Source organism: Astatotilapia calliptera, chromosome 6 (assembly GCF_900246225.1).
Source record: "Astatotilapia calliptera chromosome 6, fAstCal1.2, whole genome shotgun sequence".
Lineage (NCBI taxonomy): Eukaryota > Metazoa > Chordata > Actinopteri > Cichliformes > Cichlidae > Astatotilapia > Astatotilapia calliptera.
Window position 1 is genome coordinate 7,713,298 of NC_039307.1, and position 23,776 is coordinate 7,737,073.

Here is a 23,776-nt window from a genome sequence, read left to right on the forward strand (position 1 = left end):
TCTTTATATTGATGAAAACTTTAAACCTAACCTTTACGAATTATTTTATCTGCAGTTTGCTTTTTTTCTATCTTTCTATCTTTGATAACATCAGTGTTAACCATCAACAAACGTTCATAACTAGTATGCTAATTCTTAATCTTGTAATTTGTTTTTGAGGAAATGTTTTCTTCATGTTGTGTTTGTCTGCAGCACATACACCGTCTGTAAACCTGGATAACAAACCATCCTTATCAGCACTTACATTTATGGTTAGTTTAACTTTTTGCTCATTTGGGTGTCACACTGATCCTTTCCTATACTGTATGTCTGAAGTTTTGTCAACTCATTCGTCAAACAAGGCCTTGCTAAACAGATTTTATGTCTGTATATAACATGGAGGCATAAAGTTATTGCAATCACAGAGAAAACTCTCCTAAAACTCTGAGAAAATTCCCACTCTCCCTTCATTGGTCCTTAACCAATTACTTTACCCTTACAATGGCTCCAGGAATAGTTTATCCATAATAGTGTACCAAGCTGGAGCTGAAATTTAAAAAGTGAAATATGGCTTAAATAACAGCATTTGCTGGTGTAAATGAATTGAGTTTTTCAGATCAGTGAAGCTGATTGTATGGTGGAAGGACACATTACTGGCAGCACTTTACATGTTAGTACATGTGCTATTAGTGGCACCTCAACCACATCCATTTTTAAATTTCACGCTGACATTTCAGGCTGGAAACTACATCAATGATGTCAGAGGTCGCGGGCCAACAAAACAGGTTTTATTTTACTCAAAATGAGAACAAACAAAGCTCTGCACTGCAGACATGAGGAAAAATCCATATCGCAGATTTTATGTATCAGCCAGTGTCTAAAGTTAGCACAGACATTTCTGAATTACTTTAATGCAATTTGCTATAAATAGGCAGTAGGCACCAGTAGAAATGGAGAGGAAGTCTGCAATAACAACAAGTAACAGGAAAGAGGACATGATGATGGCTCAAATAGTAACAAATATATGAAAAACAAAATAAAAGCCCAAAATATAATGTGGTATAGTTCCATACATGATTCATGTCATTGAATTAGCTGCAGTTGCTTTACAGCAGAGCTCTCATTTATATGGAGCTATGCAGATGAAGAAGAGACAGTCCAACAACATTTTGAACATGAGTCCTGCTCAGACAGAATGCACCAGGTGCTGTGCTTGGACACAGACATCTGGCAAATTTGCACAAGATCTGCTTCATAGTACAAAGATTGCTGCAAATGCCAACCAAGATGGGGGTTTTGCACTCCCCTTTTTTGTCTTTTGGGTTGTCTTACTCATCTTTTTCAAAAGCTCAGGTTTGGCTGGTACAGAGAAAATCAGATGAAAGACAAATGCTGACTTTGAACATGTTTCACTAAATATGCATCTGATGTGCATGTATGGACTGTATGACAATAATTCAATCATTCTTTTCAGTTGAACCTAAATAAAATTCATTAAACTTCATGTAGAGTGCTGTGCAAAATCTTGAGTTGCCTTTATTTTCATTATATCTTGCATCCAAAGAGCCAGAATTTCTTGCAAGTTTATTTATTAGCTCTCCATGTTTTCTGATGGTCTTTCAAAGTTTTTCTTTGGATGTTGCCCGCTTTCTAACTTGTGTTTTATTTGTTTGTTTGTTTGTTTCTTAAGCCCTAACCCTAACCTCCATCTGTGGGGAAAGAGCGAGACACCTGCCTGTCCCCTGTGCTCTGGAAGAGGGACCCTAGAACACCTCCTTAGCAGCTGCCCAAGGGCCCTGGCCGATGGTTGGTATCGTTGGCGGCACGACCAGGTGCTCAGAGTAGTTGCTGAAAAGATTGCCTCAGCAATCAGCACCAGCAAGCATCATCATGCTCCGAGGAAGGTAATCTCTTTTATTAAGGCTGGAGAGAAACCCCAGGTGCGCCCACATTTGACAACTGGCCTCCTCAACACAGCCTCTGATTGGCAGCTACAGGCTGACCTGGGTAAACAACTAAAGTTCCCTCAGAACATTGCAAAAACATCACTCCGGCCAGACATGATAATTATTTCTGAGGCCTCAAAACAGCTGATCATGCTGGAACTCACAGTGCCCTGGGAAGAGCGGATTGAGGAGGCCAATGAAAGGAAACGAGGAAAGTACCAGGAACTAGTGCAGGAGTGCAGGGGAAGGGGCTGGAAGACTTTCTATGAGCCCATAGAAGTGGGTTGTAGGGGCTTTGCAGGACGATCACTCTGCAAAGTCCTAGGCCGGCTGGGCGTGGCTGGGGCAGCCAAGAAGAGAGCCATCCAGGCTGTGAGTGAAGCGGCAGAGAAAGCCACAAGGTGGCTGTGGATCAAGAGGGCTGATCCGTGGGTAGCTACTGGTACACAAGTCGGGGCCTGATCACCACCGGCTGGGTTGCCTGGGCGAGGGTGTATGATGTTGTGAGACCCGAAACACCTGATGACCCTAGGATACATCACTGAAGATGCGTACCAGTGCATCCAGGAGATGTGTCTTTATAGTATAGCCACTTAAAACTGCTCTATTAATCATTCAAGCATATAAAGGCACTTAACTCAAGAGATGAACCCGTGATTTATCAACCTAGCAAATAACCAATTTTAAGTTGTGTCTTTAGCCACTTTTTTACTGGCAGCCTGTCACAAAAACATATTATTTATTCCCATTCCTTTAGTAATTTTTTTTTTTTTTTTAAAGAGAGAGAGAGAAAAAACACATTTGACAGACATAGAGTCGTATTTTGTCTTCTACCAACAAGGTGATTCCTAAAAAGCTACTAACTGAAAACTTCGCATATCTCAGGATGGTGTGTAGTGTGTCCTTTTGAGGAAATTGGACAAGTGGGGGACAAAAGAAGTAGTGGCAGATGAACAGTATCTGAATATTATTAAGAAATAGGAATAACTGGCACAAGACGTGAGCGATACATCTGGACCTTGAGTTGATTCGTCTGTGCTTTGCTGAAGTCTCATCAGAAATGGCCTCAGTGGAAGGGTGGCTGAAACAGCGAGAAAAGCCTCACGTAACAGTGGCAGTTTTCTTGGTTCTCAGGAGGATATGAACACAAAGTTGTTTTGTTTTCTTGTTTTTTGTTTTTAATTGTCAGAGGTTTCAATAAACACAATTTTCAATTATTTCATGGTTTCAGCTTTACAGGGTTAAAGTTCAGGCTTTGCTGAAGAATAAAGGCCGTCATACTAAATATCGACTTTTAGGCTTATTAGAATTGGCCAAATTTTTTTTTTGCTTTATATACTTTTTTCCGTGATTGCTTGAACATATTTTAAAACATTTCTCCACCTCTTTCCCATTTTCATAATGAAGCGTGGCTCAAGTGTTTTGCACAGCACAGCAAGTTATCTTTATGTAGCACAAACTGACTCAGCAATATAGTCTTTTAATTTAGACATCGTTGAGGTTAAGATTCTTTTTTTATTTCATTTTCACCTCCTACAACAGGATTCAAAATAAAGATGAAAATCCAAGTAAATTTCTTTTCCAGAGAATGTGAAAAGAGCTGCTAAATCAAAGGGTTCATCTGGTTTGCATAGAGTGATAATTAAAAGAAAAATATATAATTAAAAACAAATAGCGGGGGGAATTAACTCTATTTGTTTTCTCTGTCAGCAAACGTAGTTGAAATTTCAGTAGCCATTAAATATGCATTAACACTTAACAACAGTTTTTACTTCACCAAGAGTTATTTAGAAAAGCATACTATATAGGACACTGGGTATTGTTCATATATAAGAAAATTATTGCCAGCTCTGTTGAAACAACCTTGAAATAGTTGTCGACAGATTTTAATATGTTGAAAGTTTTGTTGATGAGGAGCTTTTCCAAGCAGAGCTATACTCCACACTAATGCGATGCCTGCTCCTGTTGTTCTCTGTGGTTGTATTAGCACAAGTAATAAGATAATCGAAGCCTGTTTATTGCAGTGGCTTGGTCTTAACGACTGTGTTTGTTTCAGGTCACTGATTGAATATACTCTTTATTTCATTATGACTTTCCTTAACACCCACAAGACATCGAGCCCCGCTGATCAAATGTCTGCTAACTGAGAGTTTTTCCCTTTTTTGTCGTTTCCTTTCTCCTTTTTGCTTTCTCCATTTTTCAGTTTGTGCTTCACTTGTTTCACTCTTCTTTTTCTCCTGTGTCTCACTGCTTTCATACAACATCTCAAACAATTTCTGTCTTTCCACCTAATGGAAGCTGAAGGGAGACAAAATGATGCCATCATCAAGCATGCTTTATATAACAGTCGTGCCACTGTGGCGCTCCTTGTTGTGACACAGCTTCCCACTGGCCTAATGTCTCTCTCCCCTTCTTGAGTTACCTCTCCAGGGACTTTTGCCAGAGTTGGGCCAGAAATTCTGGCCCAGTGTCATATTTTTTAATCTATAGACATATTGTCTTTGTGCACTGTTTAAAAAAAAAGATAAAATGTCAAGGCAAGAGTACATTTTGAATCATTTTTCATTTGATTTTTCTCTTGTGACTGCTGTTGACTTTACTAAGAGTTTTGGCAACTTGATTTTCTTGCTTATTTAATTACAATACTCCTGTGTGCATCTCATTTGACACGTTTTTACAGGAGCACACATGCTTTTTTTCCCCAAACTATCACAAAGCTGCACACAGAGAGAAACAGAGACCATTCATACATGCCTGTGCCCATATGGCCGATTTCATATTATTCAATTTTCAGTTCAATTAAAGAGAGCAACAGAGAAAGTGAGAGAGAGAGAGACAAATCACAACAACAGTCACCTCCAGATGCTTTATATTTTAAGGTACAGATCCTAGAATATTAGGGAGAAAATCCAACAATCAAACGAGACCCTTTGAGGAAGCACTTGACGACAGTGGGAAGGAAAAACTCCACTTCAATAGGAAGAATCCTCCTGCAGAACTGGGCTAAGGGAGGGGCAGTCATCTGGCACGACAGGCTGTGGATGATATGAGGAAGCCAGAATAACAGACAGACTGTAAACAGAGCCAGAGATTCATGATTACATGCAGTGTGGTGTGGAAGCACATAGTGACTGAAAAAGGTCCACCCACTGTATCATGGGAAGCCCTCAGTAGCCACGACCTATTGCAGCATTACTCATTCAGGTTCACTTGATCCAACCCTGACTATATGCTTTATCAAAAAGGAACATTTTAACCCTAATCTTTAAAGTAGAGAGGGTGTCTGTCTCAGTGAATCCAAACTGGGAGCTGGTTTCACAGAAAAGGAGTCTGAAAGTGAAGGCTCTGCCTCCCATTCTACTTTTAAATATCCTGGAACCACAAGTAAACCAGAAGTCTGCACGGGAAGTGCTCCACTGGGGCAATATGGTACTATGACATCTTTAAGATGGATGGTACCTGATTATACAAGACCTTAACACAAGGATTTTAAAATTGATTCTGGATTTAACAGGGAGCCATTAAAGAGAAGCCAATATGGAAGAAATTGGCTCTCTTTTTCCAGTTCCCTGTCAGTATTCTCATTGCAGCATTTTGGATCAATAATAACGAATTACAATAGCCAGCCTAACAGTTATAATCATTGAACATTTTCTCTTTGAATTATGGGAAGAAACTAGAGACACTCAGATAAAACTTGCACAAGGCATAGACTCTTACTTCAGTGCAACAGCACAAACCGTTCTTGCTAAAAATTTACCAACAAAATAGAAAGGAAGAGAAAGTTTAGTTATTTATTCATCAGTTAACTCACTCAAACATTGCTCACTGAGTGTGCACAGATGCATATGGGGATGCTGCAGGTGAGGTAGACCACTGTGATGGGACAGAGAATGAAAAGTATACTTTTTTTTGCAATTTTCTGATATTTTTACTGGGTGGTGTTGACCTTTCATGCTAGCCAGCTGTCCATTGGCAGGTAGACAGATTAATTAAGTGCGGCTCAATCAGTAGCAGATTCCTGGTGGACATTTCTGCTCATTAAATACCAACGCCTGTTAGCTGTAGAAGCTGTAAATAGAGATTAAAAACAAAAAATTGCTGAGAGAGAAATAAGGGCTGAAAATTTCAAGAACGTTTTGATTCTTTTTTTAGTTTCTTACATATGTAAATGAACACCAACTGATGAAAGTAAAGAGTTATAACAGCCAAATTATTCTAACTATGAATTAATTTGGTTCATCAAAAGGGGTACATAGTTTGTAGAAACGCCGTTTGATTAACAGTGCTCTAAATGGGTGCTAAAAATGTTTTAACCTGAAAGGATATTTATTGAACATTTGTCTGACTTTGTTTTTCACATTTTATACAACCGGGTAGGAAATTGCAATTAAATCCAGGCATGAATACATCAGCATTCATCAAACATTAGATGCTTCAGCTTTCTGCCTCTGTTCCTCTTTTTATATGCACCCTCTAATTTTGCTTGTAAGTTTGATCCATTATTGCATGAATATTCTGTTGTTGTGTTGTGGCAATGATTCTTACTTTATGCACTGAACCCTGCAAAATCACAGAAACATCTGTTTATTTGCTTTTGGCAGGCTGTGTCTTCAAATTTCAATATATGCACATGTAAATCTTTTCATTTTTAGATGATCAAATTGACACAGACCACTAACTTTTAAACACTAATGTCTACATTCTGTTGGGAATATGACTGGATTCATCCTGAAGGACTGTGTTAGATTTCTGATCAAATGACTGTGTGATTTGTTTTGGACTTTTGATGCCGCCTGTGAGATGCTGCATAGCACGCGCCCACAAACCCATTATTGTTTTTCTCTCTCCCAGCCTCACTTCACTTCAATTCAGTTTCAGCTGGATCAGATTTATTGACAATAAAGTTCTGAAACAATTTTATCAAGAAGTGCAGTATAATGTGTTTCTGTCTCACTTTTTTTGTCCTCACAGTTTAATATAGTCTAACTGAATTCACTTCAGTTATTGTGGTATATAAGCATGAACGCTATAGAAACAATATACTCAAGGTCGGATCAATAATAAAAAATGTATTTTGTCTCTCAAAAATTTTGATTATCTCAGCTTTTTTTGATATGTAGTGAGCAAAACCAACTATTAATAATAGTGTGTGTGTGTGTGTGTGTGTGTGTGTGTGTGTGTGTGTGTGTGTGTGTGTGTGTGTGTGTGTGTGTGTGTGTGTGTGTGTGTGTTTTAACTCCTTTAAACTTATAAGGTAACTGACCACTGACCCAAACTGTAAAAGTAGTTTTCTTCTGTTTCTCAGTGATTTCAAACGATAAAAGCTTTTCTCCTTATACATTTTTTGGCATTTAGATCAATTTTGAAGGATCACACAGTTTTTAGTTTTTTATCTGTTTGCCTGTTTTGGTTTGTTTGTTTGTTCTGGTTTGATTTGCAGGGTTTCTGTTTGTTTGCTGGCTTATTTTTATGGGTTTTATATTATATTATCTTTTTTTTCTACCACACCGTGTTAATAGGTGGTGTCACTCATGTACAGGCTTGATTTTTGTAAATGTTTTACCTTTTATTGTAATAAAACAAAAAGTCAAATCTTTAGGTAGCCTTTCAATGCTAAACTGGCCTGTGTGCAGTTCAGTTCTTTCACCAACTGAAAACATTTGCTGTATCATTAAACACAAAAAGTACCCAGGACTGATGCTTAGAGACTGTAGTTAAAAGAAGAGGCGATGCTACACAAGTAGTAAAACAGGTTGCTGCCATCAAGTTTAACATTAGTTAACATTTTTATTGAAGTGTTAACTAATGGCCCACCTTCTTAGCTGTAGGTACCAACAACAAATGAGAACATTTTTCATTTTAAGCTGAAAAAATGTTTTTCAGCTTAAAATGCATAAGCTGAAAAACATTTTTCAGCTTATGCATTTTATATGTTTTCTGTGTAGTTTTGTGAATAACATATGGGCTTATGAGATTTGCAAATCATTGCTTTTTGTTTTTACTTATATTTTACACAGTATCCAATAATAATAATAATAATAATAATAATAATAATGGATATCAAATTCTTTTCGTTTTCTTTTAGAAAAACTTCGCATCCAGTTAACAGGTATCTTCTTTGGTATCTCCTTTAAGAAAGCGGTGTTTCCGTCATCCCAGTGTTTTAAAGTTACTTGGTCTTTTCAACGGGTACTTGAAAATAGAGACAGCATCCATACTAGTACAGTAAACGCGTGGAGGCTTTCTATTTGCTGTCGGAGTCTGCAGCCTTGTTGCTAGGTAACAGCGCAGAGCGGCATTTCCAGTGTAGTTCAAGGAACGCTCTTTCCGCTTTAGTAGCTACAGAAAGGCTGCGCCAAGAAAATACATATCCCACAGTGCACTTCTCGCGGAAATGCCCGCCTCTTTTGAGCATATGACTTTCGGTACTCCAGTGAATCACAACAATACCCCGTTTGTGGTGCTGTGTGGTTCATTTAAGTATTTTGGTGGTGTTTTTCTGTCGTTAGTTGCGCAGAGTTGTTTTGAAAATGAGGCTGCAGTGTTTGTTCGCAGCTTTGTGTCTCGGCGTTGGTGTAATGGCCGGGAAATACTCCCGGGAGCTGAATGAGCCCAAACCGAATGACAGAGATGGGCAGGCAGTGGAGTTCAGGATAGCTAAGCTAAACCAGGTCTGGGAGAAAGCTCAAAGGGTATGTATTTAAGACGATCAACAGCACGATTCATGTAGCACAAATAATTTGAGGAAAATGCTGAAACAATGAAGACAGGGCAATAAGAGATACATGATCGACGTACTGAGCTATGCACAGACCCAGGGGATCAGGTGGACGTTTCCTTAGTTGGAAAAAAAAATCAGGCGTCTTTTGTTCATTGTGAAGTTGGTACTTACAGCTAAGACGGTGGGCCAAGCTTGGTATTGGAAAATTGTTGAAAAATGCGTTTTACTGCGGCTAATCCCAGTGAGCATCATTTAGCATTTAACTGCCTCTTCAGCTGCCTCATCAGACCTTTGGTCAATATTTAATAGACTGTTATTGTGAGCAAAATTCTCCAGTAGGATTATGGAAAAAAAAATATCTCTCTGTGTACTTTTCTGTTTCTGCAAACTTTCTCCCTCTGCCTGTCTAACAAAGCCAACATTTTCTACTCTTTTGGATTTAACAGATGCAGTTGTCTCCAGTCCGACAGGCTGAGCTGCACAGTGACCTGAAGATCCAGGAGAAAGATGAGCTGCAGTGGAAAAAAATGAAGGTGGAGGGATTCGATGAAAATGGGGAGAAGGAGGCCCAGCTCAGGCGCAACTTCCATGGTAAGACAAACTGCAGACTGCTTCAATCAGCAGTAGTTAGAGCTTTGTCCTGAGTCAGTTTCCTCTAGATCCTTAATCACCATCTTTAACAATCCCTGTACTGACATTTTTTATGGGTTTGATTAGTAATAATGACTGCAACGTATCCTAACACACTGGTAGTCACTAAAGCCAACAAAAAAACAGGAACAGAGAGTATCACAGGATTTCTTCTTCTTCCTCTCCTTTCACTGCTTCCTTTAGGGGCCACCACAGCAGATCATCTAGCCTATCCCTAGCATCATCTTCCATCCTCTCTGCCACTGCAACCCTCTGTATGTCCTCTTCAATTACATTTATGAACCCCCTCTGTGATCTGCCTCCTTCTCTCCTGCATAGTAGTTCCATCTTCAGCATCTTATCTTGCCTCTCTAATCAGTGGGTCACGATGCGTTGGTAAGAGCCATCTTCTCTCATCAAAAAGACAGATATTTTTAGAGTTAATGAATTTAAAGTTATTCCTTTTAATTTTCTTTTTGTCTAATATGGGAAAGCAGAAGGTTAATGACACCTGGCTTGAGAACAGCATCTTTAGTTTTTGTTTTAAACCTTGGAAAATAATAAAACGAAATCCTCTCATGCAAAAACACAAACAAAAGACTTTACAGAAGTTTTATCTTGTAAAACTGTCTGAGATCCTCCATTTTTCTTGCCACTGTAGACATGAAACGGGTCCTAAATTGCTTTGCTAGTGGTGTAAGAAAATAATAATAATCTTGAATCTAACTTTTACAAACTTTCTGAATTTCAATGTCATTTAAACCCAGTGCTAAAAAGAGACATGTTAAGACAGATTGTTTAGGTAGGTCTAATTTAGTCAAGGCATATACTGTAGATGTCAATCGAACAAAGACAAAGAAAATGTTTAATGATAGATTAAGTACATGTACTTTTTATAGTATATGTGCTAAACATGGCAAAGTTTAAGGATCGCATACTTGACCATAAAAGTAAAAGTTTAACCGGAGTAAACATTCTGATGTACTGGTTTGTCATTTAAAATAAACTCTGAAGGTCATACTTCTAAGCTGTGGTAGTGATTCCCCCACTGCTCCTTCCTGCTGTTATCAGTAGCACTCTTCATATCTCACTTAATCTGTTCACTTGTCACCTGGCAGATGAGTTACTAAAAGCATACCAATTTTATTTTATGTGCTATTCAGGCTGTGGGTAAAAAGATATTTCTGTATTTTGAATTACACTTTAGATATTCTTTATGTAGTATTTAGCAGTGTTTAGACTGAGGTCCTATTGTATGATTTTAAAGGATAGGCATACTGTATCTCCCTTTATTCCTTGTGAGAGCTCGGCCAGCAGTCCACCTGCTCTGGTTCCTCTCCTTCCTCGCTCCCCTGTGGTGCAGTGACCTTCCTGCTACAGGCAGAGCAACACAGTCCCTCCTTTAGCTGGCTAAATATAATTTTTTAAGGAGCATGTCGAGTCATCTTTTCCATGCTGAATCCTGTCCTTCTCCTTAACTCATTCTAATTGAGCTTCACAGTCATTTTGTCTCCCTCATTACCTTCATTTCCTCTGCGCTTGTTCTTGATGTATTTTATATGTCAAAAGACACTCCTCACACCGGTCAGTCGGAGAACGTAAACACACAACGATGAAAGTGTGCAATGTAAACTGTTTAACTCCTCCAGCACCACAGAGATTTTCTACGGTCTTAATAAAGATTTTAAACTAGCATGCTGTATATGTAAACACACTTATTGAAGTTAATAAATGACACTGGTGATTTGCAAAAATGCTGTGATGGTGCTGAATCAGCACCTACAATAAACGTTTACTGGAGAATAATGAGGGCAGAGATTTCTCAGTCCCAAGTCCATCTTTATATGCTTTGTTTTTCAATTTGCCAAATTCATCAAATTTTTTTTTTGACCACTTATTCAGTTCAGGGTCACAGAATAACTGGAGCGTGGCTGGTACACCCTGGACCGGTTAACAGTCACTGACAAATATTTACCTTTTTATTTGCCAATAATAATAGTTATCTTTCCTGAAGGTTTTTGAATGTGCTTATTATCGTTATTATTATTATTATTATTATTATTATTATTATTATTATTATTATTATCTCTTGTCTTATTCACTTTATGATGTAGACATTCTGCAAAATTGTGGGGTTGTTCACGATGCCACTGCTACTAAATTAATTAATTGACAAATACTACTTAATGTCTTGAAAAAATATTCATTCTAGGTTGTTTTTAAAAGCCATTGGCAGCCTTATCATTAGGGGTGCAACGATACTCGTATCGATATTGAACTGTTCGATACAGTGCTTTCGGTTCGGTACGCATATGTATCGAATACAAAATAAATTTTTAATTTATTTTATCAACTTTCCTTCTGACGATGCTGTCTGTGTTGAGCGCTCAGTGGATCTGCGCTCGACAGTGCAGCCTAGGCGGAGTAGTCGAACGCAGATTCACTGAGGGCAGGGCAAGCTAGCGAGACAGAAGTTACGCTCTCCTTGCAACATGGCAAATTGAACCTCCCCCACCCTCATTCAGATCTGGCGTTTGGAACTATTTTGGTTTTCATGTGACGTATGACCCTGAAGGTAAGCGTGTCATGGACTAAAGTAAAACAGTATGTTGGATGTGCCACGCAATGCTCAATTACATGGGTGGGAGCTAGTGTGTTAGCGCAGTTAGCTCGTTAACGTGTTGGCCGTCCAGCCCCATGCACGGGCGATCTGCGGTAGCTCGTTAACGGAGATTTGCCGTTGTGGCGTTAAGGTCATTTCAATGAGATTTACGCTGACAGCACCAGTGGGAACACAACGAATATGACTGCACATTTACACCGACATCATCCTAGTGCAAAGACAAGTGGAAGCAGAAAACAACAAGCAGCATGCTACAAACTTTACCCGAGTCATTTAGACAGCCGTTAGCACATGATTCTCCTTATGGGGACCTGATATGTTTAATATGCTGCTGAGAATATAGCCCAGAAGAAGCGTATAGTATCGCTTTTATTTTGGAAAGAGCCATTTCTCTGTAATAAACTCTCTTTTCCAAAGATGAGTGATTCCTCAATCAGATACAGGGCTCGCAAAATCGCCTGCCCAACGTCCCTGGGCTAGCGATTTTTCGGGCTACCAAAATTTATCTCTGCCCTGCCCGTCGGCCTATCGTAGGAAGGAAAAATATATGTCAATGCTTTTGCATTCTTTCGGAAATGTAGCTGGGTAATTATGTCATTGGCATCGGTGAGCCACTGCCAATATGTGACATATTGAAATCGCGTTTGAATTTGCGCTTGTTTTTTGCTTTCACTTTGCAATTGCGCACTGTGTATAGAGAGCGACAGCACTGATTGGTGAGTGATGATAATTTGCGCACCAATTCCTCTGACATCGTCTTATCAATCGTTAGCTTACTATGCAAACATGACAAGTGAAATCTCCCGCAGCTTAAACATGTGAGAGGTTGATCGCGCAGAGAATCGCTGAGCGTTATGTGAGTGCGTGTGTAAAAGCAGCAGGATATATATTGTAGCGGGTCAGGGCTGTTCGGGGTTCTGTTTGTACAGTTATGTTTTGTTTTTATTGCCATAGTGACGGGTGACGCCCTCTCGCTGCGACGGTGTGTCCTTCCGGGGTCAGAGGGCGCCCTGTGTGGTGTTGTTGTTGTTGTTGTTGCTCTGCTGTTGCAGCGCTGAGCAGTTAGCTAGCGGCAGTGTTCTTCTGCAGATGTCAATAAACGGCTGTGCTCCCTGGCTAGCTCACGGGAAGCAAGACCAAACGACACCTCCGTCTCCTCCTTGTCTGAGCTCGCCACATTGGTGTCAGAAGTGGGATGATGGTGGCACCCCATGTTCTGACCCAGTGACTTTTCCCCTGCCGGTCGTGACCGGCCGGTGCGCCAAAAGAAGGCACCTGGACATTTGCAGGACTTTGTGTGGGGTAATGGGGTCGTCGGGGACGACTGACCCCTTAGGTGGGGGCTATGTAGCGGGTCAGGGCTGTTCGGGGTTCTGTTTGTACAGTTATGTTTTGTTTTTATTGCCATAGTGACGGGTGACGCCCTCTCACTGCGACGGTGTGTCCTTCCGGGGTCAGAGGGCGCCCTGTGTGGTGTTGTTGTTGTTGCTGTGCTGTTGCCGCGCTGAGCAGTTAGCTAGCGGCAGTGTTCTTCTGCAGATGTCAACAAACGGCTGTGCTCCCTGGCTAGCTCACGGGAAGCAAGACCAAACGACACCTCCGTCTCCTCCTTGTCTGAGCTCGCCACAGTATTTTAGTTCTGCTGAGCCAAATAAGACAGGTCAGGGTGAAGAAGTGACAGCCAAAGAAAAGCTTACCACAAAACGGAAAAGTTATGACAAATCAGACTATAAGGCAAAAAGAAAGTGCAGCTTTATGGTTTCACGGACAAAAGAATTTCTGTGGCTGCAATATGACAAGCGAAATAACCAGGGCTGCACATAAGTGGTCCGCAGGTGCGCATTCGCTGTCAAAATAAAAAACGGGCACAAGATAAGAAGTTGCAACGCGTGTTTACATACATAAGATTTTCAGAAGGAGGACAGACATTTGTTTAGAACTCTTAAAGATGTCGAAGAAGCAAGCTCCTTTAAGCAATTGCTGTGATGTTCCTCCACCTCCAAAGAAATGTCAGAAGGAGTCCGAACCACAAAAGAAGCACGTATTCTCGGAAAAGTAGTTGCAGGAGGTGAGCTGGCTTCAAACAAATGATGAACGCACAGAGATGTGGTGCGGAATGTGCCGTGAAAATTTAATAAATGACAAATTAAAAAGGCATGAACATTTTTTTTTTATCGAAAAAATATCGAACCGTGACACCAAAGTATCGAACCGAACCGAGAATTTTGTGTATTGTTGCACCCCTACTTATCATGTGCTATATAGACAGAAATATAATATAATACAGCAGACATGGGCACTCAAACAATCCTGAAAGGAAACCTATAAATCCAATGAAGTTGGCCTTTGTCCAGGGTGGCTGTAGCTCACTCAGAGCAGGTTACCTACTAATCAGAAGTTTGTTTGATCACCATCTGCTCCAGTCTGCATGCCAAATATCACTGGGCAACATACTAACCCCAAGTTGCTCTCCAGTGCATCCATCCGAGTATGAATGCGTGTGAATGTTAGATAGAAAGCACTTACATAGAAGAAAGTGCTTGTGTGAATGGGTGAGTGAGACAAGTAGCCTTGAGAGCTCAGAGTAGAAAGGTGCTATATAAGAACCAGTCCATTTACCATGTCCCACCCCTGCCCCCAAAGAGCTATAGCTTTATAATAGATCAGAACTTACTGCTCACTTTTTCCATATTAACTTAGGCACAGACTTATTCTTACTGGCCCAAAATGATTTCCCAGAGGTCTTTGACTCAGTAGAGTTGACCAAGTTATTGTTTGGCTGGTATTTAGTTGCTATAAAGAAAGCAGAGAAGGCTGTCATCATATGTCAGTCAGGGTAACATCTGACTGTGTTTTGCTGCTAAGTCACAGTTTATGTAGATTTGGCTGATATATGATAGAAACTATGACAAACTCATAACTGGATGAAGCTGGTGGAAAGTGATTAATTTCGCATTTGGGAGAAAATTACGTGCAGTGATGCATTAAGTCAGCAGCAACTATGTGATTACAAAGTTTTTAAATTACACCAAGCATCTTTTTTGCTTTTCTTCAGGGGAAGAAAAGAGTATATGCTTATATTAGACAACAAATGCATATTCCATTCTCTTCCACTTATCCTTGTCAGGGTCACGGGGGAGCTGGAGCCTATCGCTGCTACCATAGGGCGAGAGGCAGGGTACACACCTGGACAGGTTGCCAGTCTTGTCACAGGGCTAACACAGAGAGAGACAACCATTCACACTCACATTCAAACCTATGGACAATTTAGAATTACCAGTTAACTTAACCTTACTAACTGCATGTCTTTGGATTTTAGGAAGAAGCTGGACTCCACACAGAAAGGCCCCAGGAAAATAAAATAACCACTAAAAATATATCTATAGTCCGACATCGACTGACTAAAATATTGGTCTGGCTCTACTTCTTCGTTACCTTCATTAGGGATCCTACTCCCCTTGATGTTTCCTTTGAAATTTATGAGTTACTGTCAAGGGGTTTAGAGTCTTGTTAAATGATTAATATGCATGTCTTAGTCACTTTAGATTCTCTTGCCTATCTCCCGCTTCCTCCCAAGATACAGCCTCTGTTGTTGTTCCTTAGAGGCTCATGTCAGGATAATTCAACACAGCGTTTGTTTAAAGTCTTGTGGTTGTGTTATGCAGTGATCCTCGCCAAGTATGGGATGGATGGGAAAAGGGACACACGGCCACTGGAGAGCAACTCACTGAAAGATCACGACATCAAGGAGGAAGATGCATTTGAGGATCCCAGACTGGACAAACTCTGGAACAAGGTTTGTGTTTGTGTGCATAATTCTGAAAATGCTGAAGTATTGCTTTATGTAAGGTGCTTTGATTTAATGCTTGCATTGTTTGTAGTGTAACTGTAAGACTTCAATGCCAACCCTGTTGCTGTTCCTCATTAAAAACCTTATCACAGCCAGTAAAAAGAAAAACTTATGGACATGAACTTCAGATCAGCTTAGTGCCACTCGGCTTCCAAGAAACAAAGAACAAGAGAACTAAACACTTTACAAGGTAACAAGCTTGTAAAATGTTTAGTGAGTCTCTGATTTCATCATTTTCACTGAACACAGCAAATCCACTACTGCGTGACAAATACATTTTTGCCACATTCTTCCATACACAGTCAACAGATACATTCAGTCTAATCAGAACTTCAAGACTCATTGATCAAATTACATCAAATCTGTAAGATCTAAACTTGTTTAATGGCCAACCAGTCACAAAGGGAGCAGCGTGAGCTAGTTCAAGAAGGAAATTCGAGCTGCATCACACACTGACAACACTAATGCAAGTGCTGATTGCTGCCTTGCATCACTGTTTCAGCTTCTCTTCCACCCCAGCATTCACACCGTAGACACCAACTCCCCAATTTTCTAAAGTCTTTGTGTGAAAATGAGCAATCTCTGACTATTTTTATATGTCCAATATAGTTGATTGGCTTTAAAATATTCATATAAATGTAATCATTAAAATCACTACACTTAATAAGCCTAAACCTTCTCAGACTCTTACCAAACAGTCCTGCTGTACTAAGCGTTGATTCTTTTACTGCTACTTGTAATAGTAAATTCTTTCCCATGCAAAAGATCCTCGTTCTTCTGATGCCTTTGAAACTAACTATATCTCTAATGCCTCTTCCCCCACCAGGCTAAGATCTCGGGGAAGTTCTCTGATGAGGAGCTGCTGAACTTGAAGAGGGAGTTCCAGCACCACAAGGACAAGATCCACGAGTACAACATCCTCATGGACACCGTCAGCAGGACTGAGGGTGAGCCATGTGAATCACTCCCTTTGATCCGCTGCAGGCGCGTGTGTCGCACTACTTCTGTTTAGCTTTATTAGTGTTTTCTGAGGCCAGGTTTAAAAGCAGTTCAACCCAGTCCTCCTTTCTGTTGCTTCATCCTTCGTCTATTCAAGAGATCTCCTGCAGAATATCCCTTTCTATCTTAGCAGCTCTTATTGACCCTTTTATGCCATTTACTGCTATTTTTTTTTTCTCTGCAGACCTAGCTGGTGTTTGTGATCATATCAGAATCATTTTAAAAAACATAAAGCGGAGTAAATGTAAGAAATGTAAGAAATAAGGCTTACAAGGTTATAAAGTAATATTTTCTAGATGCCATGGCTGTTCTGCACACCCGTGTTTTATAGGGTTGAAGTCTGAAGTGCTCTCTGTCTGTCTGCTCAGTCTTGTGGTCATATACGTAGGTGGCAGGTATCAGACTGCACATGTTACCACCCACTACTTTGTGCTCTATCAGTGCTTGTCAAATCACATCAAGCTGTGAGTTTTAAGAGGAGCTGACAGGCCCCACTGTGTTTCAAGTAGGCACGGGGAGGACAGGCACGTCTTCGGATGTGACTTGACACTTTGCAGCTGTTACGTGCCAGAACTTTCCCGATAGCGCTGCACAGCGCTGCGTTTTTGCCATACAAGCCGGGGGTATTTCTTCTGCTTGTCTGATGCTTTTAAATATTAAGCCAATCACATGTTGCCTTGAGGGATTGTCTGTGAACTTCCACAGTACCTCCACCTCCATCCACTGCCTGTCTAGGTTCCTCAGTTTTCATCCAGTTTGGCTTCTCTTCTTTTTTTCTCCCCCTTTTCTCATCCAAATGTCAACCGTTATCATTTAGTCAGTGTGGTGCTGTACACTTAGGCTTTGTTTGGCTTTTACTTTTTTCTAGCACCACACAGGCTGTTCAAGGTTCTCCTGAAAAAGTTGCTAAATAAATGACAAATAAGCCAGTTTTCTAAAATGACCTTAATCTTTAACGGGTTATTTAATGTAATAATGTAAAAAGCTGCTAATAAAAACTGCCTTTCTTTTTGTCTTTTATTAGTTTAATTTACTTTTTGTCTCTTTCCTATTCCCTTCTGTCATCCATCCCTCATTTTCTCCATCCATCTCCTCTGCCCTCACTCCTATCTAACCCACCCACACTACCCTGCGGGCTTTTCACTTCTAATTTGCCCCCTCTCTCCCTCTTCTCCCCTTTATTTCCTTTCATCTGTTCCTCTCAACAGAAATACACAAGAACGTGATCTCTCCCCTGGAGGGTGATACCAAAGAGCACGTGCTGCAGCAGAAGCACACAGAGCTGAAGCACAAAATGAGAGACCTCAACCAGGGCTTTGAGCGCCTCCGTAAGCTCAGCCACGAGGGCTTCAGTGAAGATAGCGGTGAGACATGAAAAGCACACACACTCCCCGCTTGTCTCTTTTTGCATCTCCATTAGACGCTACATTTATCTCATCAGCTTAATTACTGGGAGTTGTAATCATAATAACACATTACTGTATCACAGCTGATGGCTTTAAGTGTTTTGCATTTTTAAAGACGTTCATTGAAAGCAGCTCACTACGCTGCATTCGCCCAGTGACGTCAAACAGCTCGGCCTTGTGCTGTTTAACAGACGAAACATTTCACTCAACAGTGCATTTTATCTCCACTCCTCAGATATGTAAGGCTGCTGTTAGTTGAGTGTGCTGCAGTTTGTGTTAGGCTTCACTTGCAGGTACAGGTTTCAGCGGGAGGTTGTTGAGAAGTTTAGATGAAGGCATTGTACCTTCTGCTGATTCATAATGATTTTGTTGCTGCGCCTTTACCTCCAGGTTGTTTCTTACTAAACCACTCGTTCCCCTCACGTCTTTGCTTCCTCTTGCAGAAATCTGTTTTTGATCCCCTTCCCTCTTTTTTTTTTTTTTTTTTTTTTCTTTTACACTTGCAGTGTTGCAGTTTTGTAGTACTTCAGGAGCGAAGAGAGAGTGTGTGACAGCACCTCAAGATTAAATTCTTAATGCGAGCATTTTGCCTCTTTCATATTTTGTGTGTATTTCTATAAAGTGATAGGTTGTTGTGATTGCATGATATGAAATATCTGCTGCGACTGCTCCTCCTCAGAGCTCCCTTTCTCTTGAGTGTTTGTGGCTCCAAAATGTCTCTTTGGATTGTTTATCTTTTCATCTGCCTTTCCCTTCCTGGTCTGTAGAGTTTCGGGAGCCGCGTGTGATTGAACTGTGGGAGGCTGCCAAGAGAACCAACCTCAGCAACGATGAGCTAGAGTCTCTCAAGGTAGTGCTTACATCTCTTGTGACTGTTTTTATGTTTTTGGACACGCTCTTGCCCTGTCTGTTCCTAAATGACACTTTTTGTTTTAATGTGGTGCTACAATCTAACTTTGACTCCAACTCCACAAAACTTTTTAATCGAGCGCTCTTCTGGCACAGAAGCATTAACTGTATTATTTTCCACTACTTAGTAGCTAAGTACTACTTGTGTACTGTAAGCCACGGAAAGTGCAACTTATTATGATCATATTTTTATGTATTGCACTTTTGAAATTCACAAGTATTCCACTCTCCTGGATCTCGTTGTGCTCCTTTCACCGTTTGTCCCCTTGGGCAGCAGATTGCAGTGAACAACTCAATTTAAATGTTTTGGGGTTTCTATCAGGTTTCAGGATCAAATCTATCACAGGAAACATTCAGCTTGAATTTCCTCTGTGGCACTTAACTTCTATTTGCCTCTTGAGATACATATAAGCTACTTGTTCAGCTGTGCATGTAACTGAAGGTTAACTGAACTTACACCCCTCTATGTTGGCTGCTCTTATTCATTTAGGAGGAGCTACGTCACTTTGAGACTAAGGTAGAGAAGCACAGTCATTACAAGGAGCAGCTGGAGTTGTCCCATCAGAAGTTGCAGCATGTGGAGGCTCTAGGAGACAAGGAGCACATCAAGAGGAACAAGGAAAAGTATGACACACTCGCTGAGAAGACTAGGGAGATGGGCTACAAGGTAAGTAAGAATAAAGAGGTTCTCTTAGCATTTAATATGCTGTTTGACTTCTCACCTGCATTAGAAATGAATAATTATATGTAGTATTTGGTAATTGCTTGTAAGGCTGGAAAGGTCTGGTTGTTGGAGGACTGCAGTAATCCCAGTGTTAAGTGGCTTTTTATTTTCACAGCTTTTTGTTTGCGCTTCAAAGTTTATAACCATCTCAAAGCCATCCACACTTATCTAAGTGAAGTGTATGTATTAACGTGTGCTGTAAGGCCAGATGCATATAACAAACATTGCCAATACAGTAACATAAATGCATAAATAAAATCAAGACAACTGGTTTTCCAGTTTTCACTCCCTGCAACTTGAGCTTGAAATGTGAACAGAATTACAATTTACTATGAAAACAAGCAAACTATTGTTTTCATAGGAAGTAAACTAATAATCATTTGTGTTGACAAGCCCCTGTTTAGCTGCATAGTGGTCTTGCATTTAAATGGCGTGTGTGTGTTTGATTTCAGATGAAGAAACATATGCAGGATTTGTCCAACAAGATTTCTCGCCAGGGACTCCAACACAACGAACTCTGAGAGGTCATCACACCAGTGAAAGAACTGTAATGTTTTTGTTTAGTCACACACAACCTTGATCAACCATGCCACCATTTCTTTTTAACTTAATCAGTGTTTTCTGTGAGTCTTTTTCTACTTTTCTAGAGAATGAAATGCTTAATGAGTGAATTCCTGGTTATTTGTATGTAATATGCATGAAGTATTATAAAGCAGCTTAGACTGTCAGTCAAGGTACAGATAAATTAAATATAGAAGTGTGAGCACCAGTGTGGTACTCCATAGAACAGTTATTTGTATAACAAGTGGAAATAATGTCTTATTGTTGGTGGTAGATAAGGGATAGACAGCATTATTGGCTGTCTTGACCAGACCAGGTGCAGTTGGTCTGTTTGTCCACATTACATCATATGTGCTGTTGCTACTGTAGGACCTCATAGTTTCCCTATTGACATATTTTGGTGTTACTCGAACTGTCTGATCAATATAAAATGAAGATCAAGAGTAGAAGCACTGAAAACTAGTGATCTGAAAATAAAATAGCAATCTTTAATATTCAGTAAGATACAGGTGCCAACAACAGACATACAGTAATATTTTAAAAATACAGATTTACAACATTCGTATGCTTTGGCATGAATAAAAGCACTTAATACACTGTAGAGAAAAGCGGTCTCTGTAGTGACATTAAAGGATATTTTTTGCAAAACGTTACATTTTCGTGAGTCATCCTCATGCCGTTTCTTTCTCCTCAGAGACACTAGTGGGGAACCAAAATTATAAAAATAAATTTGCATCCATTATTTTACAATTTGTCCTGATGATATCAGGAGGGAGGTGAGAAATTGAAACAAACACTATGCTTTTCCATTCATCTGTCCCTGGCCTCTCACAGACCAGAAGCAGAGGCATTGATTACTGTGATGAATAATGTTTCTGGATGGCTGATTACTTAGTCATGTCCTGCTTGGACCACATGGGCCTGGATTAATGTAATTTGCACCCTGGGTATAACTGTAAGCTGCTTATTTTTATCGAATGCTTTTCCGCTTTGAGGTGAAATGATCACCAAGGAAGTTGGGGCTCTTGGCATTCAATTGTAAGGCATGAGATGAGATGGGCTTTATCTCACTGTGAAATCTTATTTTGATCCAAACCCAATGGCAGTCGGTGACCTCTTGTGAAAAGAGGTAGCATAAATTATATGGTGATCACAAAGCCTGAAGAAAATCAACCCAGCAAGAAATGTAAATACATTGTTTTCCATACGCAATAGCGATGATAAACAATAGTTTACGCCCATCCCCTTATAATTAAAGCCATTCAACCAGTAATCTTGGTAGTCTTGAGATTACTTGTTGGCATCGGTAAGGTAGGTTTCCATCAATCCAAAGCATATACAAGGTGTGATCATAAAGTTCCAGGACTCATATAATAAAAGGACTGTTACAGCTGCGTGCTCATTCCCAAAGGCTTGCCACAGCAGATGGATTCGCTGTTTTTGATGTGGCACAGATTTTATACCGGATGCTCTTCCTTACCCAGCCCTCCCTTTAATCCACACCTGGGACTGACACTGAGTACACTCGCTTGTGATCACCTGAGGATGGGTTTGTGTGTCCTCCTCAAACCAGAAATTTTTGCCTATAAGGCAAATCTGGATCCAAAAAATACTAAAAGGACTTAAAATATGACTAAATTTGGGGAATCGCCCCTTTAAGGCCTTTTCCTGGATCCCAAAACACAGCAGATCATTTGCAACTACTGCTTAACCACAGACCTTGTTAATGATTTTGTTTTAAACTGGCTTGACTTTCATGTCTGTGTTGAAGAAGACATTGAGGGGGTTGAGTTTTTTGCATCTTGCATAAAAGCCAAGCAGACAACTATGTAACATTTCTGTGATAAAAGGTATCGAGACAAACGCAGGAAAAAGCTAGTTTAAAAGCAAGTAAGAGAAAAACACTTAACACAAAATAGAAGCTGCATAAGAAAGCTCCCAAAGCTTTACCGTTAGTGGAATGGACTGTGGGAATTTCATTACAATGTCACAACTGTGGGTGTGTTATTAAGTACAAAATAACCGGTATGATAATCCACCACATTGGAGTATGTCAGCTTTTCCAGAGAGTTGGAGAGAATCTGCAGTCAAAACTATTCTGAAGTGTCATCCAGTTGGGCGTTCCAGAGTCAGTTTGGTGGCCCTTGCCGCCTGCTCTCCAGCTGAGTCAGTCTGTCCTCCCTGGCCTGAACATGCTCCGCCCCCACTCTCTGAGCTGTTTCCATGGCAGTGATGTCCAGGTGGGCGTACCTGATGGAGCCCTCTTCTGGATGAGAAAATGATGGAGGGGGTTAATAAAAAAAAATAAAATAAAAAAAAGTCTTGCTACAGTGTGTCATATAATCTTAGACCAGTCTCCCAGAGATGCATTATACCCTCACTCTGCCCCTTCTGTCTCCTCAGACTGATTTTTAGTTGGTATTTCTGAAATACACATTTAACACATTAACTTCGTCTGTGTATTAAAAAGCCATAAAATTGCCTGTAATCGAAATGCTCTCATTTTATTAGGTTTTAACTGATGTAAATTGCTTTCCATCCCTCTAATAAATTGCTTCATTTTCACAGTCTAAATACGTCAGATTATGTTAATTCAGTTAGTTTACACAGAAGCACCGGGAAATAAATTGACTGTTTTCTATAAAAAAAGAATTGCACCTCCTCATTTATTGAACGTATTTATCAGGTTTTTCCTAACAGTGTGAGCTGATCCAAGAACACATTTTCATACATATATATATACATATATATATATACATATATATATGTGTGTGTGTGTGTGTGCGCAGCGTGATAGTGTAGTGGTAAGACGACCTTTTGAGTGGGAGTCACAAGTTTGATTCCAGTAAGGGATGTCTGGGTCCAGTAAGGTGGGCAAGAGAAAAACTAGTAGCTCAGCTTTCCAACATTCGAAAGAAGGCTAGAGATTGAAGGTACAACACACATGCTACGGCAAGGGGGAGCCAAGACGACAGGTTGGGGGGAGAATATCATCAGCCCCACCCGCTTGGGTGAAAGTTGCAACCTAGTACCTTATACCGGGTACAACAACAAGGGGGCTATGAACACCTGCCTGTGATAATAAGCTGGCCAAAGATGGATATTGCTGTCATAAGATCCCCAAATAACCATCATGGAAGGACGGTATACTGCCCAGTATGAACCGGCAGATAGAAGCAATAACTGACATCCTGTGGCATCCATAGTGGTGGCTTACCATTAAATGATGCTCAAGAAGAGCCCAGTGGTAATCAGAGCACTAAGTGCAGTGACCCCCATCATACCTATCATATTGTTATGATAGATATGCAGAGAATAATCAACAAATCAACCATCTGTTTCATAGCTGTTTGCCCCAGCTTTGCTTGCTATTCTATATTCTAACAACGTCTCAAACATGCCATGCATTATAACAGTGGAGATAT

At 40.2% G+C, this 23,776-nt stretch overlaps 2 protein-coding genes across 3 annotated transcripts in view; one reads left to right on the forward strand and one right to left on the reverse strand.

The window, feature by feature from the left end:
• The first annotated feature begins 8,314 nt into the window (after positions 1-8,314).
• On the forward strand, positions 8,315-21,004 carry LOC113023685 (alpha-2-macroglobulin receptor-associated protein-like). Its single transcript, XM_026169949.1, has 8 exons — positions 8,315-8,620; positions 9,096-9,240; positions 15,568-15,698; positions 16,579-16,699; positions 17,960-18,115; positions 18,925-19,007; positions 19,557-19,733; positions 20,243-21,004. Exons 1-8 carry the CDS (start codon positions 8,459-8,461, stop codon positions 20,309-20,311), a joined length of 1,044 nt encoding a protein of 347 aa, XP_026025734.1. The 5' UTR covers positions 8,315-8,458; the 3' UTR covers positions 20,312-21,004.
• The window catches only part of LOC113023684 (protein Dok-7-like), a 70,791-nt gene continuing 67,834 nt past the window's right edge, over positions 20,820-23,776 (reverse strand). For both annotated transcript variants that reach the window (XM_026169946.1, XM_026169947.1), the window contains exon 12: positions 20,820-22,617. In XM_026169946.1, the coding sequence (XP_026025731.1) occupies positions 22,481-22,617 (137 nt within the window). In that variant the 3' untranslated portion in view covers positions 20,820-22,480. The remainder of the gene's footprint in view (positions 22,618-23,776) is intronic.